This window comes from Carassius gibelio, chromosome A10, assembly GCF_023724105.1.
Source record: "Carassius gibelio isolate Cgi1373 ecotype wild population from Czech Republic chromosome A10, carGib1.2-hapl.c, whole genome shotgun sequence".
NCBI classification, from domain to species: Eukaryota; Metazoa; Chordata; class Actinopteri; order Cypriniformes; family Cyprinidae; genus Carassius; species Carassius gibelio.
In genome coordinates this window covers 362,139-385,773 of record NC_068380.1, presented here as the reverse complement: position 1 = coordinate 385,773, position 23,635 = coordinate 362,139, and the positions used below count along the sequence as shown (strand labels likewise).

General features: G+C 38.3%; 1 protein-coding gene across 3 annotated transcripts in view; it reads right to left on the bottom strand.

Annotated features, from left to right (window-relative positions):
• Positions 1-23,502, bottom strand: part of LOC128020691 (protein furry homolog) — a gene marked incomplete at its 3' end in the record, with an annotated part of 80,160 nt that extends 56,658 nt beyond the window's left edge. For 2 of the 3 annotated variants that reach the window (XM_052607296.1, XM_052607298.1), the window contains 1 exon segment: positions 18,818-19,186. In XM_052607296.1, coding sequence (XP_052463256.1) covers positions 18,818-18,998 — 181 coding nt within the window. 3 annotated transcript variants of the gene reach the window in all.
• Between the last annotated feature and the right edge of the window lie 133 nt (positions 23,503-23,635).

The following is a 23,635-nucleotide window of genomic DNA, read 5'->3' as shown; positions in this document are numbered from 1 at the left end:
CCGGTGGAATATTGGCCTGCAGATTTGTTCAGGCCAGGACTCTTATCACACATGTGAAGTTTGGGGAAGATCGGACATTTTATGCCTGAGTTATAACATCTTTTATTCCCATGGCGAGACATCGAACTTCATCACGGCGCCATGGACACGCCTTTTAACAAAAACTCAAGATCTTCACAACTAAACATCACACAGGTCTTTAGATTAGACTGACCATAAAAAAGACATTGATGTCATAAAATTTCTAGAAATAGTCTCTCACCGTGGAAAATATGTCACTTCCTGTTGCCAATAGGTGGCACTATGACTATTACTGAATATTGGCATGTAAATCTGTTCAGGTCAAGAGTCTTATCCAACATGTGAAGTTTGGGGCAGATTGGACATTGTATGTCTGAGTTACAGCAACTTCCTTTTTCATGGCGAAACATCGAAATTTGTCAGGCCGCCATGGACCCGCCCTTTAACGAAACCTCAAGTCCTTCGCAATTTATTATCGCAAAGGGCTTTAGATTACACTGACCAAGTTTGGTGTTGATCTGAATAAATCTCTAGGAGGAGTTCGTTAAAGTACAACCCCTGAAAATGGCAAAAACAACGCCAATTTTGCAGAGAAAATTCAAAATAACCGACTTCCTGTTGGAATACGGATTTCGTACCAAGAGACTTTTTTGTAGGTATTGGTGTGTTACATGTGTATACCGTTTTTTGTACATGTACGTGAAACATAGCTCGAGGCGCACTCTGTTGAAAGTGTATAGGTGGCGCTATCGAGCCATTTTGCCACAACTGATGGAATTTTGGCCTTCAGATGTGTTCAGGCCAGGACTCTTATCACACATGTGAAGTTTGGGGAAGATCAGACATTTTATGCCTGAGTTATAACAACTTTTATTCCCATGGCAAGACATCGAACTTCGTGACGGCGCCATGGACACGCCTTTTTACGAAAACTCAAGATCTTCACAATTTAACATCGCACAGGCCTTTAGATTAGACTGACCACAAAAAAAAATTGATGTCATAAAATTTCTAGGAGTAGTTCATCGCAGTTTAAAATATGTTACTTCATGTTGCCAATAGGTGGCGCTATGACTATAACTGAATATGGGCATGTCAATCTGTTCATGTTAGGAGACTCATCAAACATGTGAAGTATGGGGCAGATTGGTCATTGTATGTCTGAGTTATAGCAACTTCCTGTTTCATGGCGAATCATCGAAATTCGCCAGGCCGCCACGGACACGCCCATTAACGAAAACTCAAAAGCTTCGCAATTTAACATCGCAAAGGCCTTCAGATTAGGCATACCAAATTTGGTGTTGATCTGAATGAATCTCTAGGAGGAGTTCGTTAAAATACAACGCATGGAAATGACAAAAATGACACAAAATTTGCTCATAATATTAGTAATAACCGACTTCCTGTTGGGTTTTGGATTTTGCTCCAAGAGACTTTTTTGTAGGTATTGGAGAGTTACATGTGTATACCGATTTTCATACATGTACATGAAACGTAGCTCGAGGCGCACACCGTTGAACGTTTATAGGTGGCGCTGTTGAGCCATTTTGCCACACCCACTTCTGAAACCCATATCAGACGTAAATTTTCGCCAGTTCTGAGGTGTGTGCAAAGTTTCATGACTTTTCGAGCATGTTTAGGCCCTCAAAAATGCGATTCATTTTGGAGAAGAAGAATAATAATAATAATATAGCTGCAAGCAGCGATGTCGGGCTCAAGCCATCAGTGCAACGCCACCCCGGTGGCATCGGGAAAACTGTGCCCAGCGGGCATAAGAATTTACAGTAACCCTCTGACAATCAAGTTTTAAGGGATGCGGCAGTTAAAGTGTTAATCCGACCAATCTAGACTTTGAAATCACATACACAGAACAATATATATATAACTTTAGTAACACTTTATTTTTATATTTATAAAAAATGTATAAGGTGTGCATTGTAGCTGACACCTATATGAACACATTACAATTGTTTTATGACTGCAAGTCTTTCTTCTCAAATGCTATTGAGCTTCAAATTTGCATTTGAGCCCATGTGAAAAAGTAGCATAATTTACATATGACTTACAGTTTGTTGTAATAAATATGAAACATTCAAATTAATTGTGCATTATAGCTGTCACCTAGATGAAAAATTACAGTTGTTTTTATGACTGTAAGTCATTCTCTTCAAATGCTACTGACGTTAGAAAAGTGTATAACAATATCACATGTAACTTTAGAGACCGGCCCTAAATTTGAGACTCTCGAATGTCCAATGTCAAGACAACTTTATGCCTGTTTTTTTTCTTTATATTTCTTTTCTCTGTGCCGGATTGCTGATGTCCTATCATTTATTTTATAAGACAACTGAGACTTTAATCTATTTTGTAATATATGTGCTTTTAAACCAAGAACAATTTATTTATAGATGTATTACTGCTTAATAATGACTATTATTAAGGGAAAAGGCTTTATAATCATGAACTATTTACTAATGCTTAGCTAATGAGTGCAGTTATAATAAAGTGTTACCAATGCATTTACTAATGTTAACAAATTAGACATTATTTTACAGTGTTACCAAATCCTTAAATAAATTATTAGTGTTTTGTAATGATTTTAATGACCTATAAGAATTTGTGAAATAGTTTTGCTTGCATTGCAGCTTTATCTGTCAGTTGAAGAGTTTTACTGTTACATCCATGAGATTAATAAATGTCATGTCACGTCACAGGTTGTCATAGGTCAGTATCAAATGAGTTTGAAATTATTATTTGAAGCACAAATAAGGATTCTTAGGATGTTTTTAAATCCCTAAAACTGTCAGAAAAGGATAAGGCCTAAGAGATTTCTTAACCTGTAATGAAAGGAAAAAACACCACCATAAGCAACAACAAAAACAATAACAATTTAAAATACAGATTTTTTTTTTCCTGATTATTAAAGGGATGATTAGGTCTCTCTCTCTCTCTCTCTCTCTCTCTCTCTCTCTCTCTCTCTCTCTCTCTCTCTCTCTCTCTGGCAGTGAGGTTTTAAAGGATAAGGCAGTTAAAGGGTTAATCAGAATCATCAAGACTTTAAAATCACATTCACAGAACAATATATATAACTTTAGAGACACTTTACAATAATATTTCATTTCTAAACATTATGTTAACATGAACAATATTTATATAGCATTCATTCATGTCAGTTAATATTCCAAACTTAAACATTAAAACATTGTTTTATTGTGATTTTTTTCCAAGCACATTTTACCAATTCCAAACCATATTAATCTTAATAACTACCATTATTTTTTATTTAATCATTTATGAGTGCTATACAATAGTCCAGGAAAGCTGGAAGAGAAAAACTCCTTATATTCATGTGTGCAGAATTATTGGGCATGTTTTCTTTTACAGATGATATGCGCTAAAAAAGAGTTTTAACTCAAACTGTAAAGCCCATGAGAAATATCAAACACAAATGCAATACAGAAATGGATAAGTTAAGACTTGGCCATTGTACAAAAAATGCTGACTGGGTCATGAGGTCAGAAAAGAAGAAGAAAAAACAGGTCAAGAAGAACTGACAAAAAGAATTGCCAAATAATTAGGAATTAATGTGAAGATTAATTTTTAGTCAATTCTGCAAGACAGACTTTCAGGAAAGGAGGTGGAATAAAAATGAACTCCTAAATCTTAATCCCGTATTCTGGAAGATATATTCCTCAAACCATTGGACAAGAGGAAGTGGTGCTGGTCCTTCACGAGTCACTCTAATCTGTTCATAAAGCCTATATATAAAGCCTTAATATATAGTATTTCACAATACTTCATGGTATTCTAATCAAATAATTTTTTTGAATCTTAGATCTCTCAGAACCTGACACAGAGTAATTCTGGAGACTCCAGGAAAGTGGCAGTTCTGTAAAATGTTGGCACTGGAGACTAAATGCTCCCTGATAGTTTCACACCTAATTCACTTAACACCCACACACATACACACACACACACACACACACACACACACACACACACACACACACACACACATTACCCACAGTGACAGAGGGACAGAGTGACATCAGATGTATGATAGTTTTTTAATTTTCTATCATCCATATAGTGTTGTATATTCATGAAACTATGCATATTTCCTCAGAATGACTTGTCTTCTATGTGACAATTTTTTTGAAATGTTTAGAAGCTGCACTTTAAAAAAATAAAAGACATTTACTGGTTACTTTTTTACTGTTATTTCAATAAATCACCACGACAAAACCATTCAAGCTATCCAAAATTCATCCGCACCTGTCCTGTAAGCTACATTCTTTAAACAGTCGTAAAAGAGGATGTGGGGCTGAACCTTCAAGAGTCACTCAAAACTTATCTGTCCATAAAGCCTATAAAGAATTATTTCTTAATATACAGTTCACAATACTTCAGCTTGTTATTCTAATTAAGTGAGGGTCATTTTTATCAGTAAATACATAAAATTCATATTATTTTTCTTTGAAAGATTTCTATAAATGATTTAAATCATACTCGTTTCTACAATAATTATTTAAAAGTAATCCTATAGCTCCATCTGGTGGCCATTATTGGTACTAAGAATTGCAAGCTTGATTTATAAGTTATGATAGTTTTAATTTTATGCTGGCTCTTGAAAATGATAAAGCTATGAAACTTACTGTGCTTCCTTCAAATGATTACTTCTATATATATAAAAAATTATGAAGAGTTGAAATGAAAAATGTTAAAGATATCGTAAAATAACTATTGTATTTTTTTATTTTACTTTAATAAATCACTATGGCCACACCATTTAAGGTATCCTAAACCCATTCGCAATTTAACATCTTCAGTATATTAGCATCATGTTGAAAAAGTTTGGTGTGAACTACTTATGTCTTCTCGGAGGAGTATGAATTCATTTTTACATGCTGATTTTATCATAAATCCACAATAAACTTTCTGAGTTCTGTATCAATCTGTGTTGTTGTTTGTTTATTTTTATTTTTTTTATTTTTCATAGGAAGATAACTGACCCTTTACTCTCCTTTTTAATAAATGTGCTTATAAATCAAGAACAAGCTATTTATAGCTGTATTTATAAACTGCTTACTACTGACTATTAATATTGGGACAAGGCTTTATAAAGCATGAACTGACTATTTACTAATGAGTGCAGTTATTATAAAGTGTTACCAATGCATTTACTAATGTTAACAAATTAGACATTATTTTACAGTGTTATTAAATCCATTAATGACTTATAAGCATTTGTGAAAGAAGCTTAGTCTTGATCTGTGAACTGATCAGTTTTACTGTTACATCCATGAGATTTTAAAAATGTAGATACATGTCATGTCACAGGATGGAATAGGTCAGTATCAAATGAGTTGAAATTATTATTTGCAGCACAAATAAGTATTTTTAGAATTTTGTTTTTAATTCCTGAAACTGTCAGAAAAGGATAAGGCCTAAGAGATTTCTTAAGCTGTAATGAAAACAGCAATGTTAGCAACAGCAACAAAAAATAACAATTTAAAATACATTTTTTTTCTGGTGATTAAAGAGATGATTAAGTCTCTCTCTCTCTCTCTCTCATTGTGTCTGCCACTCAGCTCATGCCCATCCCCCACTCACACACACACTCACACACACACATGCACTCAGTCAGCACACACACATTGCTCAAACAGAGGGACAGAGTGAGTTGAGATGTCTGACAGTTTTTTTTTAAATTTTCTTTTAATCATACAGTGTTGTAAGGTCATGAAACTATGCATATGTCCTCAGAATGATTTGATCTCTGTATGATTTTTTTTAAAGTGTTTGGAAGCTGCGATTTAAAAATACAAGACAATTAATGATTCCCTTTTTACTGTCATTTCAAAAAATCACCACGACAAAACGGTTCAAGCTAACCAAAATCCGTTCGCAATTTAAGTTCCTCAATGTTTTTTCAACATGTAGACAAAGTTTGGTGAGTATAGTGAACATTTCCTCTGAGGAGAATGCATTAAATCAGAGCTCAATTTAAATATTCAAATAAAAATAGCCGACTTCCTGTTGGTCGTAGCTGATGACTGTGAATTAGAAAGTTGTCCGTCTTGATAAGAACAATTTATGTACCAAGTTTGGTGTCTGTAGCTAAAACTAAACCCCCCACTTTTGACAAAAGGTGGCGCTATAGCATGCCTCCTTCACGCCCTTTTAAAAGCTTTTCCCATTGTCTAGCTATCACTAATACTGATATGTGTTTTTAGTTTCATGTAAATCTGAGGTTGGTGTCTGCCTCAAACTCATCATAACAGAACATTCAAGTTTGACACGTTGCCATGGCAACGCCATATCAGATATCAATATCCCCACAACAGATTTACATCGGCCGTGTTTTGTCATTATTCTGATGAAGTTTTAAGTAAATCGAGTAAAAATAAGATGCTGAATTCAAAACATTTTGAAAATGACTCACTTCCTGCTGCCAGTTGGTGGCGCTATAACATTGACTCTTAATAGTCACATATATACGATCGGTATCATACAACGAACAAACCAATGAAGTTTGATCAAATTCAGGAAATGTATGTGGATGTTATTAGACATTTCCTGTTTCTCATTTCTCGCCATAATTTCCACGCTTCGCTACGGGCAAACCGTTCAAGATATCAAAAATCCCCTCGCAATTTTTCGTCCCCAATGTCTTGAGATCATGTTCACCGAGTTTCGTGGCGAACGGGTTGAAAACCTCAGAGGAGTATTTCAAATTCCAGAGCATGCTTTTTTTAAACAGCTCTGAATAGCTGACTTCCTGTTGGGCGGAGCCTATGACATAAAGTGTGAAAGTTGTTCGGCTCAATGAGATCTATAAGTGTACCGAGTTTCATATAAATACATGCAAGTCTGTGTGAGCTATGGTTCAAGATTTCTGAAGGTGTTCCAGGGGGCGCTGTAGAGTCCCTGTGCCACGCCCGGGTCCCAGCCTCTGCGGCGTCCTGATGGCCGCAGATTCCAATGTGTGTGCCAATTTTCAAGAGTTTTTGAGCATGTTAAGGCCCCTAAAAACCCCCGGAAGGTTAAATAAAAAATAAAAAAAATAATAAGAATAATCCTTAGAAGAACAATAGGGCTCTTCGCCCCTTCGGGCTTGAGCCCTAAATAATAATAATAATAATAATAATAAACGGAGCAATTCCAAGAGGGTCCTCACACCATCGGTGCTCGGGCCCTAATAATAAACAGAGCAGATACAATAGGGTCCTCACACCTTCGGTGCTCGGGCCCTAATTAAAGCTGCAAGCAGCGATGAACGGGCCCTCGCACCCGGGCTCACCGCCATCGTGTGGCTTTAGTAAAAAGGTGAACGTTGAGAAATATGCATTTAATGTCCTAAATATAAGTGGAATATATCAAAGTATATCCCATATATGTGCCAATCTCACGTTGCCAGCAGGTGGCGCTATCATTATAATGGAATATTGGCCTTCAGAGGTGTTCAGGCCAGGACTCTTATCAAACATGTGAAGTTTGGGGAAGATTGAACATTTTATGCTTGAGTTACAACAACTTCTCTTGCTGTGGCAAGACATCAAATTTTGTCATGGCGCCATGGAAACGCCCTTTAACAAAAACTCAAGATCTCCAAAAGTTAACACTGCACAGGCCTTTAGATTAGACTGACCACAAAATATATGTTAATCTCAAAATAATTATAGGAGTAGTTTGTTGCAGCGTAAAACATGTCACTTCCTGTTGCCAATAGGTGGCGCTATGACTATAACTGAATGTGGGCATGTAGATCTGTTAAGGGCAGATGTTTTATCTAACATGTGAAGTTTGGGGCAGATTGGACATTGTATGTCTGAGTTACAGCAACTTCCTTTTTCATGGCGAAACATCGAAATTTGTCAAGCCGCCATGGACACGCCCTTTAACGAAATCTAAAGATCTTCGCAATTTAACATCGCAAAGAGCTTAAGATTACACTGACCAGGTTTGATGTTGATCTGAATAAATCTCTAGGAGGAGTTCGTTAAAATACAACCCCTGAAAATGGCAAAAACAACGCCAATTTTGCAGAGAAAATTCTAAATAACCGACTTCCTGTTGGGATTCGGATTTTGTACCAAGAGACTTTTTTGTAGGTATTGCTGTGTTACATGTGTATACCGATTTTTGTACATGTACGTGAAACATAGCTCAAGGCGCACTCTGTTGAAAGTGTATAGGTGGCGCTATCGAGCCATTTTGCCACACCTGATGGAATTTTGGCCTTCAGATGTGTTCAGGCCAGGACTCTTATCACACATGTGCAGTTTGGGGAAGATCGGACATTTTATGCCTGAGTTATAACATATTTTATTCCCATGGCGAGACATCGAACTTCGTGACGGCGCCATGGACACGCCTTTTAACGAAAACTCAAGATCTTCACAACTTAACATCGCACAGGCCTTTAGATTAGACTGACCACAAAAAATACGTTGATATCATAAAATTTCTAAGAGTAGTTCATCGCAGTGTAAAATATGTCACTTCCTGTTGCCAGTAGGTGGCGCTATGACTATAATTGAATATGGGCATGTCAATCTGTTCAGGTTTGGAGTCACATCAAACATGTGAAGTTTGGGGCTGATTGGACATTGTATGTCTGAGTTATAGCTACTTCATTTTTCATGGCGAATCATCAAAATTCGCCAGGCCGCCACGGACACACCCTTCAACGAAAACTCAAGATCTTCGCAATTTAACATCTCAATGGCCTTTAGATTAGGCATACCAAATTTGGTGTTGATCTGAATTAATCTCTAGGAGGAGTTCGTTAAAATACAATGCATGGAAATGGCAAAAATGACAAAAAATTTGCTCATAATATTAAAAATAACCAACTTCCTGTTGGGTTTAGAATTTTGCTCCAAGAGTCTTTTTTGTAGGTCTTGGTGTCTTACATGTGTTTACCGATTTTCAGACATGTGCGTGAAACGTAGCTCGAGGCGCACACCGCTGAACATGTATAGGTGGCGCTGTCGAGCCATTTTGCCACGCCCACTTCTGAAACCCATATCAGACGTAAATTTTCACCAGTTCGGAGGTGTGTGCAAATTTTCCTGACTTTTTGAGTATGTTTAGGCCTTCAAAAACGCGATTCATTGGGGAGAAGAAAAATAATAATAATAATTAAAGCTGCAAGCAGCGATGAACGGGCCCTCGCACCCGGGCTCACCGGCAGTGAGTGGCCTTAGTAAATTGGTGAACGGTGAGAAATATGCATTCAAACTCATAAATATAAGTGGAAAATATCAACATTTATTCCACATGTGCCAATCTTCCTGGTGCCAGCAGGTGGTGCTATCATTATAATGGAATATGGCCCTTCAAATGTGTTCCGGGCAGGACTCCCATCGAACATGTGAAGTTTGGGGAAGATCGAACAAATTATGCCTGAGTTACAACAACTTCTCTTGCTGTGGCGAGACATCAAAATTTGTCATGGCGCCATGGACACGCCCTTTAACAAAAACTCAAGATCTCCACAAGTTAAAATTGCACAGGCCTTTAGATTAGACTGAATACAAAAAATACTTTAATCTCAAAAAAATTCTAGGAGTAGTTTGTCGCAGCCTAAAACATGTCACTTCCTGTTGCCAGCAGGTGGCGCTATGACTATCACTGAAAATGGGCATGTAGATCTGTTAAGGGCAGAAGTCTTATCTAACATGTGAAGTTTGGGGCAGATTGGACATTGTATGTCTGAGTTACAGCAACTTCCTTTTTCATGGCGAAACATCGAAATTTGGCAGGCCACCATGGACACGCCCTTTAACGAAACCTCAAGATCTTCGCAATTTAACATCACAAAGGCCTTTAGATTACACTGACCAAGTTTGGTGTTGATCTGAATAAATCTCTAGGAGGAGTTCGTTAAAGTACAACCCCTGAAAATGGCAAAAACAACGCCAATTTTGCAGAGAAAATTCTAAATAACCGACTTCCTGTTGGGATTCGGATTTCGTACCAAGATACTTTTTTGTAGGTATTGGTGTGTTACATGTGTGTACCGATTTTTGTACATGTACGTGAAACATAGCTCGAGGCACACTCCGTTGAAAGTGTATAGGTGGCGCTATAGAGCCATTTTGCCATACCCGATGGAATATTGGCCTTCAGATGTGTTCAGGCCAGGACTCTTATCACACATGTGAAGTTTGGGGAAGATCGGACATTTTATGCCTGAGTTATAACATCTTTTATTCCCATGGCGAGACATCGAACTTTGCCATGGCGCCGTGGACACGCCTTTTAACGAAAACTCAAGATCTTCACAACTGAACATCGCACAGGCCTTTAGATTAGACTGACCACAAAAAAGACATTGATGTCAAAAAATTTCTAGGAGTAGTTCATCACAGCGTAAAATATGTCACTTCCTGTTGCCAATAGGTGGCGCTATGACTATAACTGAATATGGGCATGTCAATCTGTTCAGGTTTGGAGTCACATCAAACATGTGAAGTTTGGGGCTGATTGGACATTGTATGTCTGAGTTATAGCTACTTCATTTTTCATGGCGAATCATCAAAATTCGCCAGGCCGCCACGGACACGCCCTTCAACGAAAACTCAAGATCTTCGCAATTTAACATCTCAATGGCCTTTAGATTAGGCATACCAAATTTGGTGTTGATCTGAATTAATCTCTAGGAGGAGTTCGTTAAAATACAATGCATGGAAATGGCAAAAATGACAAAAAATTTGCTCATAATATTAAAAATAACCAACTTCCTGTTGGGTTTAGAATTTTGCTCCAAGAGTCTTTTTTGTAGGTCTTGGTGTCTTACATGTGTTTACCGATTTTCAGACATGTGCGTGAAACGTAGCTCGAGGCGCACACCGCTGAACATGTATAGGTGGCGCTGTCGAGCCATTTTGCCACGCCCACTTCTGAAACCCATATCAGACGTAAATTTTCACCAGTTCGGAGGTGTGTGCAAATTTTCCTGACTTTTTGAGTATGTTTAGGCCTTCAAAAACGCGATTCATTGGGGAGAAGAAAAATAATAATAATAATAATAAACAGAGCAGATACAATAGGGTCCTCACACCTTCGGTGCTCGGGCCCTAATAATAAACAGAGCAGATACAATAGGGTCCTCACACCTTCGGTGCTCGGGCCCTAATTAAAGCTGCAAGCAGCGATGAACGGGCCCTCGCACCCGGGCTCACCGCCATCGTGTGGCTTTAGTAAAAAGGTGAACGTTGAGAAATATGCATTTAAACTCATAAATATAAGTGCAATATATCAAAGTTTTTTCATATGTGTGCCAATCTTCCTGTCGCCAGCAGGGAGCGCTATCGTTATAATGGAATATTGGCCTTCAGATGTGTTCAAGCCAGGACCCTTATCACACATGTGAAGTTTGGCCAAGATCGGACATTTTATGCCTGAGTTATAACATCTTTTATTCCCATGGCGAGACATCGAACTTCGTCATGGCGACATGGACATGCCTTTTAACAAAAACTCAAGATCTTCACAACTAAACATCACACAGGTCTTTAGATTAGACTGACCACAAAAAAGACATTGATGTCATAAAATTTCTAGGAGTAGTTTGTCACAGTGTAAAATATGTCACTTCCAGTTGCCAATAGGTGGCGCTATGACTATAACTGAATATTGGCATGTAGATCTGTTCAGGTGAAGATTCTTAACAAAAATGTGAAGTTTGGGGCAGATTGGACATTGTATGTCTGAGTTATAGCACCATCATTTTTCACGGCGAATCATCGAAATTTGTCAGGCCGCCATGGACACGCCCTTTAACGAAACCTCAATTCCTTCGCAATTTAACATGGCAAAGGGCTTTAGATTACACTGACCAAGTTTGGTGTTGATCTGAATAAATCTCTAGGAGGAGTTCGTTAAAATACAACCCCTGAAAATGACAAAAACAACACCAATTTTGCAGGGAAAATTAAAAATAACCGACTTCCTGTTGGGATTCGGATTTCGTACCAAGAGACTTTTTTGTAGCTATTGGTGTGTTACATATGTTTACCGATTTTCGTACATGTATATGACATGTAGCTCGAGGCGCACTCCATTGAAAATGTATAGGTGGCGCTATCGAGCCATTTTGCCACACCCAATGGAATTTTAGCCTCCAGATGTGTTCAGGTCAGTACTCTTATCAAACATTTGAAGTCTGGGCAAGATCTGATATTTTATGACTGAGTTACAGCAACTTCTACTCCCATGGCGAGACATCGAACTTTGACATGGCGCCATGGACACGCCCTTTAACGAAAACTCAAGATCTTCTCAATTTAACATCGTACAGGCCTTTAGATTAGACTGACGACAAAAAAGACATTGATGTCAAAAATTTCTAGGAGTAGTTTGTCGCAGCGTAAAATATGTCACTTCCTGTTGCCAATAGGTGGCGCTATGACTATAACTGAATATTGTCGTGTCAAACTGTTCAGGACAGGAGTCTCATCCAACATGTGAAGTTTGGGGCAGATTGGTCATTGTATGTCTGAGTTATAGGAACTTCCTGTTTCATGGCGAATCATCGAAATTCACCAGGTCGCCACACACAGGCCCTTCAACGAAAACTCAAAAGCTTCGCAATTTAACATCGCAAAGGCCTTTAGATTAGGCATACCAAATTTGGTGTTGATCTGAATTAATCTCTAGGAGGAGTTCGTTAAAATACAACGCATGGAAATGACAAAAATGACACAAAATTTGCTCATAATATTAGAAATAACCGACTTCCTGTTGGGTTTCGGATTTTGCTCCAAGAGACTTTTTTGTAGGTATTGGAGAGTTACATGTGTATACCGATTTTCATACATGTACATGAAACGTAGCTCGAGGCGCACACCGTTGAACGTGTATAGGTGGCGCTGTTGAGCCATTTTGGCACACCCACTTCTGAAACCCATATCAGACGTAAATTTTCGCCAGTTCTGAGGTGTGTGCAAAGTTTCATGACTTTTCGAGCATGTTTAGGCCCTCAAAAATGCGATTCATCTTAGAGAAGAAGAATAATAATAAATATAGCTGCAAGCAGCGATGTCGGGCTCAAGCCATCAGTGCAACGCCACCCCGGTGGCATCAGGATAACTGTGCCCAGCGGGCATAAGCATTTACAGTAACCCTCTGACAATCAGTTTTAAGGGATGCGGCAGTTAAAGGGTTAATCCGACCAATCTAGACTTTGAAATCACATACACAGAACAATATATATAACTTTAGTAACGCTTTATTTTAATATTTATAAAATATGTATAAGGTGTGCATTGTAGCTGACACCTATATGAACACATTACAATTGCTTTGTGACTGCAAGTCTTTCTTCTCAAATGCTATTGAGCTTCAAATTTGCATTTGAGCCCATGTGAAAAAGTTGCATAATTTACATATGACTTACAGTTTGTTGTAATAAATATCAAACATTCAATTTAATTCTGCATTATAGCTGTCACCTAGATGAACAATTACAGTTGTTTTTATGACTGTAAGTCATTCTCTTCAAATGCTACTGACGTTAGAAAAGTGTATAACAATATCACATGTAACTTTAGAGACCGGCCCAAAATTTGAGACTCTAGAAAGTCCAATGTCAAGACAACTTTATGCCTGTTTTATTTTCTTTATTTTTCTTTTCTCTGTGCCGGATTGCTGATGTCCTATACCCAGGCATAGATGTCCATCCATCAATTACGAACATTCAGCCGCAAACATGAGGTGTGAGCGGTCGCGAGCGCGGATGGGAGAATGGCGCATGTTTTTTTTTTTTGTTTTTTTTTTGAGCAACTGGGATGGTGCCCCCTCTGGGAGTTGGTGCCCTACGAAGACTGCATACTATGTTATACTGCATAATGTTAACAAATTAGACATTATTTTACAGTGTTACCAAATCCTTAAATAATGTATTAGTGTTTTGTAATGATTTTAATGACCTATAAGCATTTGTGAAATAGTTTTGCTTGCATTGCAGCTTTATCTGTCAGTTGAAGAGTTTTACTGTTACATCCATGAGATTAATAAATGTCATGTCACGTCACAGGTTGTCATAGGTCAGTATCAAATGAGTTTGAAATTATTATTTGCAGCACAAATTAGGGTTCTTAGGATGTTTTTAAATCCCTAAAACTGTCAGAAAAGGATAAGGCCTAAGAGATTTCTTAACCTGTAATGAAAGGAAAAAACACCACCATTAGCAACAACAAAAACAATAACAATTTAAATTACAGATTTTTTTTTTTCCTGATTATTAAAGGGATGATTAGGTCTCTCTCTCTCTCTCTCTCTGCCAGACAGCCCCTCCCTACAGTCCACACACACTGTCACAGTCACCAACCCCCTCACACTCCCCCTCCCTCTCCCCCTCCCTTCCCTCACACAGACAGGGTGGCCAGAGTGAGATCATGTCAGTTGAGAAGTCTGACAGTTTTTTAATTTTCTTTTATCCATACAGTGTTGTAAAGTCGTGAAACTATGCATATTTCCTCAGAATGATTTGATCTTTGTATAAAAAAATGCGTTGAAGTGTTTGGAAGCTGCAATTTAAACATACAAGACAATTAATGTTTCCCTTTTTACTGTCATTTCAAAAATTCACCACGACAAAACCGTTCAAGCTAACCAAAATCCGTTCGCAATTTAAGTTCCTCAATGGTTTTTCTTCATGTAGACAAAGTTTGGTGTGTATAGTGTACTTCCCCTGTGAGGAGTATGCATTAATTCACAACTGTAAAATCTCAAAAATACACATTCAAATCAAAATAGCCGACTTCCTGTTGATCGTAGCTTATGATTGTGAATTAGAAAGTTGTCCGTCTTGATTAGAACAATTTATGTACCAAGTTTTGTGTCTGTAGCTAAAACTAACCCCCCCACTTTTGACAAAAGGTGGCGCTATAGCGTGCCTCCTTCACGCCCTTTTAAAAGCTTTTGCCATTGTCTAGCTATCAATAATACCGATATGTATTTTGAGTTTCATGTAAGTCTGAGCTTGTTGTCTGCCTCAAACTCACCATAACAGAACATTCAAGTTTGACACGTTGCCATGGCAATGCCATATTAGATATCAATATCCCCACAACAGATTTACATCGGCCGTGTTTTTTCATTATTCTGATGAAGTTTTAAGGAAATCGAGTAAAAATAAGATGCTAAATTCAAAACATTTTGAAAATGACTCACTTCCTGCTGCCAGTTGGTGGCGCTATAACGTTGACTCTTAATAGTCACATATATACGATCTGTATCATAAAATGAACAAACCAATCAAGTTTGATCAAATTCAGGAAATGTATGTGGACGTTATTAGACATTTCCTGTTTCTCATTTCTCGCCATAATTTCAACGCCTCACCACGGGCAAACAGTTAGAGATATCAAAAATCCCCTCGCAATTTTTCATCCCCAATGTCTTGAGATCATGTTCACCGAGTTTCGTGACGAACGGGTTGAATACCTCAGAGGAGTATTTCAAATTCCAGAGCATGCTTTTTTTAAACAGCCCTGAATAGTTGACTTCCTGTTGGGCGGAGCCTAAGACATAAAGTGTGAAAGTTGTTCGGCTTAATGAGATCTATAAGTGTACCGAGTTTCATATAAATACATGCAAGTGTGTGTGAGCTATGGTTCAAGATTTCTGAAGGTGTTCCAGGGGGCGCTGTAGAGTCCCTGTGCCACGCCCGGGTCCCAGCCTCTGCAGCGTCCTGATGGCCGCAGATTCCAATGTGTGTGCCAATTTTCAAGAGTTTTTGAGCATGTTAAGGCCCCTAAAAACCCCCGGAAGGTTTAATAAAAAATAAAAAAAATAATAATAAGAAGAATAATCCTTAGAAGAACAATAGGGCTCTTCGCCCCTTCGGGCTTGAGCCCTAATAATTAAAGCTGCAAGCAGCGATGAACGGGCCCTCGCACCCGGGCTCACCGCCATCGTGTGTCTTTAGTAAAAAGGGGAACGTTGAGAAATATGCATTTAAACTCATAAATATAAGTGCAATATATCAAAGTTTATTCCATATGTGTGCCAATCTTCCTGTTGCCAGCAGGTGGCGCTATCGTTATAATGGAATATTGGCCTTCAGATGTGTTCAAGCCAGGACCCTTATCACACATGTGAAGTTTGGGCAAGATCTGACATTTTATGCCTGAGTTATAACATCTTTTATTCCCATGGCGAGACATCGAACTTCGTCATGGCGACATGGACATGCCTTTTAACAAAAACTCAAGATCTTCACAACTAAACATCACACAGGTCTTTAGATTAGACTGACCACAAAAAAGACATTGATGTCATAAAATTTCTAGGAGTAGTTTGTCACAGTGTAAAATATGTCACTTCCAGTTGCCAATAGGTGGCGCTATGACTATAACTGAATATTGGCATGTAGATCTGTTCAGGTGAAGAGTCTTATCAAAAATGTGAAGTTTGGGGCGGATTGGACATTGTATGTGTGAGTTATAGCACCATCATTTTTCATGGCGAATCATCGAAATTTGTCAGGCCGCCATGGACACGCCCTTTAACGAAACCCCAATTCCTTCGCAATTTAACATGGCAAAGGGCTTTAGATTACACTGACCAAGTTTGGTGTTGATCTGAATAAATCTCTAGGAGGAGTTCGTTAAAATACAACCCCTGAAAATGACAAAAACAACACCAATTTTGCAGGGAAAATTAAAAATAACCGACTTCCTGTTGGGATTCGGGTTTCGTACCAAGAGACTTTTTTGTAGCTATTGGTGTGTTACATATGTTTACCGATTGTCCTACATGTATATGACATGTAGCTCGAGGCGCACTCCATTGAAAATGTATAGGTGGCGCTATCGAGCCATTTTGCCACACCCAATGGAATATTAGCCTCCAGATGTGTTCAGGTCAGTACTCTTATCAAACATTTGAAGTTTGGGCAAGATCTGATATTTTATGACTGAGTTACAACAACTTCTACTCCCATGGCGAGACATCGAACTTTGACATGGCGCCATGGACACGCCCTTTAACGAAAACTCAAGATCTTCTCAATTTAACATCGTACAGGCCTTTAGATTAGACTGACGACAAAAAAGACATTGATGTCAAAAATTTCTAGGAGTAGTTTGTCGCAGCGTAAAATATGTCACTTCCCGTTGCCAATAGGTGGCGCTATGACTATAACTGAATATGGTCATGTCAAACTGTTCAGGACAGGAGTCTCATCAAACATGTGAAGTTTGGGGCAGATTGGTCATTGTATGTCTGAGTTATAGCAACTTCCTGTTTCATGGCGAATCATCGAAATTCGCCAGGCCGCCACACACAGGCCCTTCAACGAAAACTCAAAAGCTTTGCAATTTAACATCGCAAAGGCCTTTAGATTAGGCATACCAAATTTGGTGTTGATCTGAATTAATCTCTAGGAGGAGTTCGTTAAAATACAACGCATGGAAATGACAAAAATGACACAAAATTTGCTCATAATATTAGAAATAACCGACTTCCTGTTGGGTTTCGGTTTTTGCTCCAAGAGACTTTTTTGTAGGTATTGGAGAGTTACATGTGTATACCGATTTTCATACATGTACATGAAACGTAGCTCGAGGCGCACACCGTTGAACGTGTATAGGTGGCGCTGTTGAGCCATTTTGCCACACCCACTTCTGAAACCCATATCAGACGTAAATTTTCGCCAGTTCTGAGGTGTGTGCAAAGTTTCATGACTTTTCGAGCATGTTTAGGCCCTCAAAAATGCGATTCATCTTAGAGAAGAAGAATAATAATAATAATAATAATAATAATAAACGGAGCAATTCCAAGAGGGTCCTCACACCATCGGTGCTCGGGCCCTAATAATAATAATAATAATAAACGGAGCAATTCCAAGAGGGTCCTCACACCATCGGTGCTCGGGCCCTAATAATAAACGGAGCAATTCCAAGAGGGTCCTCACACCATCGGTGCTCGGGCCCTAATAAAAAACAAAGCAGATACAAGAGGGTCCTCGCACCTCGGTGCTCGGGCCCTAATAATAATAATAATAATAATAATAAATTAACAATAAAATAAAAAAATAAACATTGTTTCTTTTTCTTTCTGTTCATTTTTTTTTTGCCTTTTCTCTCTTATATGTTGGCTTTGCATATGGACCATCCCAGCTGTGGCTCTGGATGATTTGAGATGATGGCTTAACTAGGGTCTAATTAAAACCCAAAATAATCTCTTTCCTGATGCTGATGCTATCTGTCATCATCCACATCCACCCTTCCCCCCATTCCACCATCGCTCACGTAGGCACAGGTCCCAAATAAAGTCCCTTAAGATCACTCACTGTATGTCAATGGTCCTGTCAACCCAGGGGAGACACTTTTTTTTTCTCTAACTACATATAAAACAAATCTCCTGCTGGGGTTGATGTTTTATGGCTTCTCAAAACCTGGTTTTAATAACGTGAAATGAAATTGAATAGACACGACACAACCACAACAAGTTTCAATGAAATTCCCAGTCTGCACAATGATCTCACAATGATCTCCCAGAATGTCTTAAAACAGTCACTGCATGACATCATAGTGTTATGTCACAAAGTTTCACGCGTTGAGCTTTATCACAGGCTATCAACTGACCTAGAAAAATACCAGAAACACAAGTTTGATGTCCTGTGTGTGAGATAAAGATGTGAGTCTATGACTTGGCAGGACATTAAAGACAAATGTAACCAAATGACACATTTAGAAGTATGACTTGCGTCTCATAACACATCAAGTGATTAAAAACAACGGTGTGTCTGGCTACCAAAGCAAAACTTCAGCAGTACCTTCTTGGAAGATAGTGGGTCTTTTCTTTGGCTGGATCTTCCTGAACTTCCCTTTAAAGTCCGCTGGAGCAAACATATGCATGGAGAGACTAGCCATCTGGACCAAAACAATCCCATCCTGGCTCTGGGTTTCACAAGGGTCCACCACAACTCCGGTACTGCTGACATCCTCCACGGACATATCCGACACAGATGACAAAGAGAGGGACCGCTTTCACCTGCTACGGATTAGCATGGATGCAGATCTCCAGAGAAGCTCCTCTAAGTTCTGCCTGGCTCTTCTTTTGTGTGTTTTGCTACTCTTTCCTCTGTACCAGGTACATGAACTTAAATGAGTAAATCAGAGAGGATTGAGTGCTTATGCTCTCTGTCTGCTCTCACAGGTCCAGGCTGTTTAGCCAGTTACAGTAACACGCCTGAATGGGGCAGGTGTTGGATTACTCAAGACAGACACACCTCTTTTGTGAGAGAGAGGGTGGAGATTTTCCAAGCAAAGGAGGAGAGAAGGGGCAAGTGAAGAGTGAGGCTATGCACAAGTGTTTATTTTAATATGAATCAGGTAGACTGTTATAGATACATTGCTATTTGTGGAAATAGAAAGCAACCTATCAAAATAAGCCACCTCTGGTTTGTTTTAACTTATGTTTTGCATCTGAGGTGTTTTTGTAAGACTCTTACAAAAACCCTTGAGTTTGACTCCCAAGTGCTCACGAAATAAACATTATGTAAAGAATCAGCCGAATACATAGCCTTGTCCTCAGTAAACAGTTTTTTGTTTGTTTGTTTTTTTATGAAGACTGAACAACCACTCATTGGAAGAGGGAGTGTATTTGGACCACCTTTTAATATCTTTAATTTAACAAACAAACAGCCACACTGTTCACAGACCTGCAGGCGTTGCTGGTTTTACAGAGTAACCTTTTTGAAGGCCATCATGGAACAACTACCTTATTCTCTGAATCTCTCGCTCTGAGTGGCCCTGGCTGAAAGTGCTGATGAGAACGAGGGGAACAGAAACAGAAGGACTGACCACTCCCTCGAGAGAACACAAAGCAGCCTTTTTCTTCAATAAACATAATTTTGATGCAGAGTCTCTTCCCAAGGGCCTTCACACCCAAATGTTCACGATTACAGTTTAATGGATGTGTCAAGTTAAATGGTTGTGCTGCAAAAAAACATTAAAAACACACATATGCAGAAACACATGCATACACATCATGCCATCCTTCAAAAATGTGTGTCGTCTTTATGTAAAAGATAAAAATACAAAGAACACTGCAAATACCACTGGCCCAGCCCAAAATAGCACAACTAATTGGTGCAGCCTAATTACTGGAGATAACCTAGAACTCCAGACTGCGCGAGCACACACACACACACACACACACACACAAGCATGATCACCACATCAAGGCAGGGTTTGTTTTTATGTACTCGCCAGTGATCTTCAGATATCACATTCCTCAGATGGTAGTTAGGACTGGTCTGCCAGGAGAGTGACGCCACATGACCATGTCGTCCACAAAAGGCATTCTGAGACACTGTCAAGTGACTTCATATGTTGATATTTACAAATTTTGACAAGTTAGTTTAGTCTCGTTTTCTCATTCTTCGGATGATTCTTTATGGATAGTAGCTGACTCTGGGTCATCCGCTGTCTCTTCATCTCAAGGGCACTTTGAAATGCTCTTCTATTGATTTGATCTCTCTCAACAATTTACACAATGCCTTATGCATTAGCAGTTTCATGTTTCAAAACCTCTTTAGTTAAAGTGGCCCCAAAGCAAATAGGAACTGTGATTTAGAAATTGTGAAAATGGCATGAAAGCTTTGTGGAAGGTCTAAAGATTTTTTTTATGTGGTGTTATAGATTTAATAGTGAAAACATAAAAGAGGGGTGGATGTAATGGTTTTCTCTGACATAAAGCGGGAATAAAGCTGGAGATCTCATTACAGACATTTCTAACAAGAATCGAGAGTGAACTAAGTCTGAGACTGCTCTCTAGAGTTCAGAAGAGGTACAGTTCATGAGTTTATCAAATATTTTTTTCTGAAAAAAAAAAAAAAACTATATGTTATTAAAATAACTTTGCCCAAAGAAGCAAAAGAAAAAGTTTGGTCTTCAATGTCACATGATCCTTCAGAAATGATTAATATGCTGTTTTGCTGCTCAAGAAAAGTCAGGGATGACTGATGTGAAGATAGATGGAGATAGAGATGAAAAACAATGAAGTGTTGCTATGGCTATGTTCCTTTTTTTGCAGCTCTTAATAATTCATGACTTTAGCTTTGAAAACCAGCCATTGTGAGAAGAATGAAATACAGAACACAATGTGGAAACAGCAGGTGAAGCACTGAACAGCTCTTGACTAAAAATTGATCACTATAGAACGGTGACTGAGTCAAATGCACTCATCTCACTAGTGTTTCTAAAAACTACCTGCCAGAAGCTGTTATATAAAATCCTCTAAGCACCCACTAACTTACACACAATAACCAAAACCATCTCACTAAGATTACGTAATTCCCAAGTGGGCTGCACATCACACATTCAGTCAAATGACAGTGAATATGTTTTTACAGATTCATCATAAACCAAACCATCATACTGGCTAAAATAGATCCTTAAATCCCTTAAATATACAATCATATGGTTTCTACGGTGAACCATATGATTCACTTTTCATTAATTGCACATCAGAATATCAAGATTTCCGCAAGACTCAATTACAACATCAAACAATCAAACTTTTTCATATTGAATGAGCATATATAATATATATTACTGATTATTATGATGATTATCAAACCATTTCAAGAGAAATGAAATGCATTCACAAATGGTTTCAGCAACTGAATGTAAATATTTGCAAACCCTTAAGTAATCATATGGTTCAGAGCAATGAAGTGTCTTCATTTTGTCTAAACCATCATAACGAATAAAGCACATATCAAAAAGCTGTTCATGCCCAGTGAATCTTCACTGGATCAAAACAACAGAATAAGGAACACCCTGACAAACGGCAACAAAAACAGGAGCTCCAAAAGTCTGAGAGCACTATAAAACGCGTCTACTAAGGTTTTTCCTTCATTTAGTACAGTTTTCCCATATAATAGTTAAAACAAGTTCACATGGTCAAATATTTGTTCAGTGACAAATAGTGCAAAATCTTTATAAAAAAGTCTTATTTAAAAGTCATACTTTATTTTTTAGTGTAGATTTTGAATCTTTGACCTTCAGCGTGACATTCTTTCAAGTAAATAAAACAGATTTGCATCTATAAAGTCTTTGTTAATTAAGTTTAAACATTCAATACACCCTGGGGAAGGCACATAAATAACCAAGGGACTATAATCAAACAAGAAAGCAAATCTACATTACAGTATCCATGTCAAACATACTGCATGTCAATATAATTCTCAGTACAAAATGAAAACAATGCTATTGTTAGTGCAAAACCTCAGGGTGCTCCATACATTCCATATAAACCTAACAGACCACTCAGATCATTAGGATTAAGTCAGTTATAAACACCAATGATTCACACAAAACAAGGGGAGTCCACTTTTATCTACTAATTATGACCCCCGCAGTTGGAACCAGCTTCTAGAAGAGATCAGATGTGCTAAAATGTCAGTAGAAAGTACCTCTGAGATCTATTTGTTTGATTTATGATGGTCAAAGCAAGTAGGGTGTGAAGTAGTAGAATAGTTAGGTATTTTAGGGAAATTTTCCACTTAGTAGGGAAGATTTTGAACAAAGCTTGACAATGTTTATTTGTTTTAAGAGCAATACTGATAGTATGTTTTTACATTCATTGTCTTTATTGTTGTGATAATATTTTTTTATGATTTTACATATTTTTATGTAAAACACTTTGAACTACAGTTGTGTATGAAATGTGCTATTTAAATAAACCTCCCTTGCATATATTTACTTGATTGTTAATCATTAAATAATGAAAAACAAAATACGACTTACCCTCTTTAGACACAGGAGGAGGATGTGATTCTTTCCATGCAGAATGCAAAATCATCCAGTTTCCTGAAGGTAAAATAAAGTATCATTGATTGATGATGATGATCTGCGTCAGAAGTAGACGTGTCTCAAAAGCGCGTGAACTGCCCAAGTAACCCACATATTTTTAAATGTTTACGTCACGCGCAGAATTTCAGTGTAGCGCAGTGATGTCCACAAATGCCGTCTAGATAGACAGCACACTCGGTTTGGAGCACAGCCAGTATTACATTGTTGTAATCACCGCAGACATCTATCTCCATTACAGCTGTAAAATACATTTATTCTGCTTCGCGAACCCAGAACGCTGATGCCAAACAATCAGAAAACATAAAATATTTGTAATTAGCAAGGGACAACTTGAAGCCAAATCTGTTGTATTGTGTTTGTTATCAGCAGACAAACAAACAAACACAATCAGTGCTGGTGGTCTGGCCTTCCTCACGGCAATTTTAGGCGGTTTCTCAAATGAAAGCGCGCTGGAATGGAAATTCTATTACATTTTACACCGTAAAAGCATCGAACAAAAAACAACATACCTTGAGTATTTATGTTTAGGAGTTTATACGTTCATATCTTTATCCAGTCGTCGTGGCTCAATTCTGCTATTTTCCCTTCATTGGTCTTGCGTCTCCTCATCGACTGATAGAAAAAGACGGCAGCTGAGGATGGCGCAGCTCCGCCCTTGACGACCAATCAGAACGCAGATATTTACCGAAGGAGAGAAACGGAGATCGTTGATTGGCTGAGACTCAAGCCCGTCTGTTTCCTTCCATCCATTGGGTTCTGGAGCGAGTTAA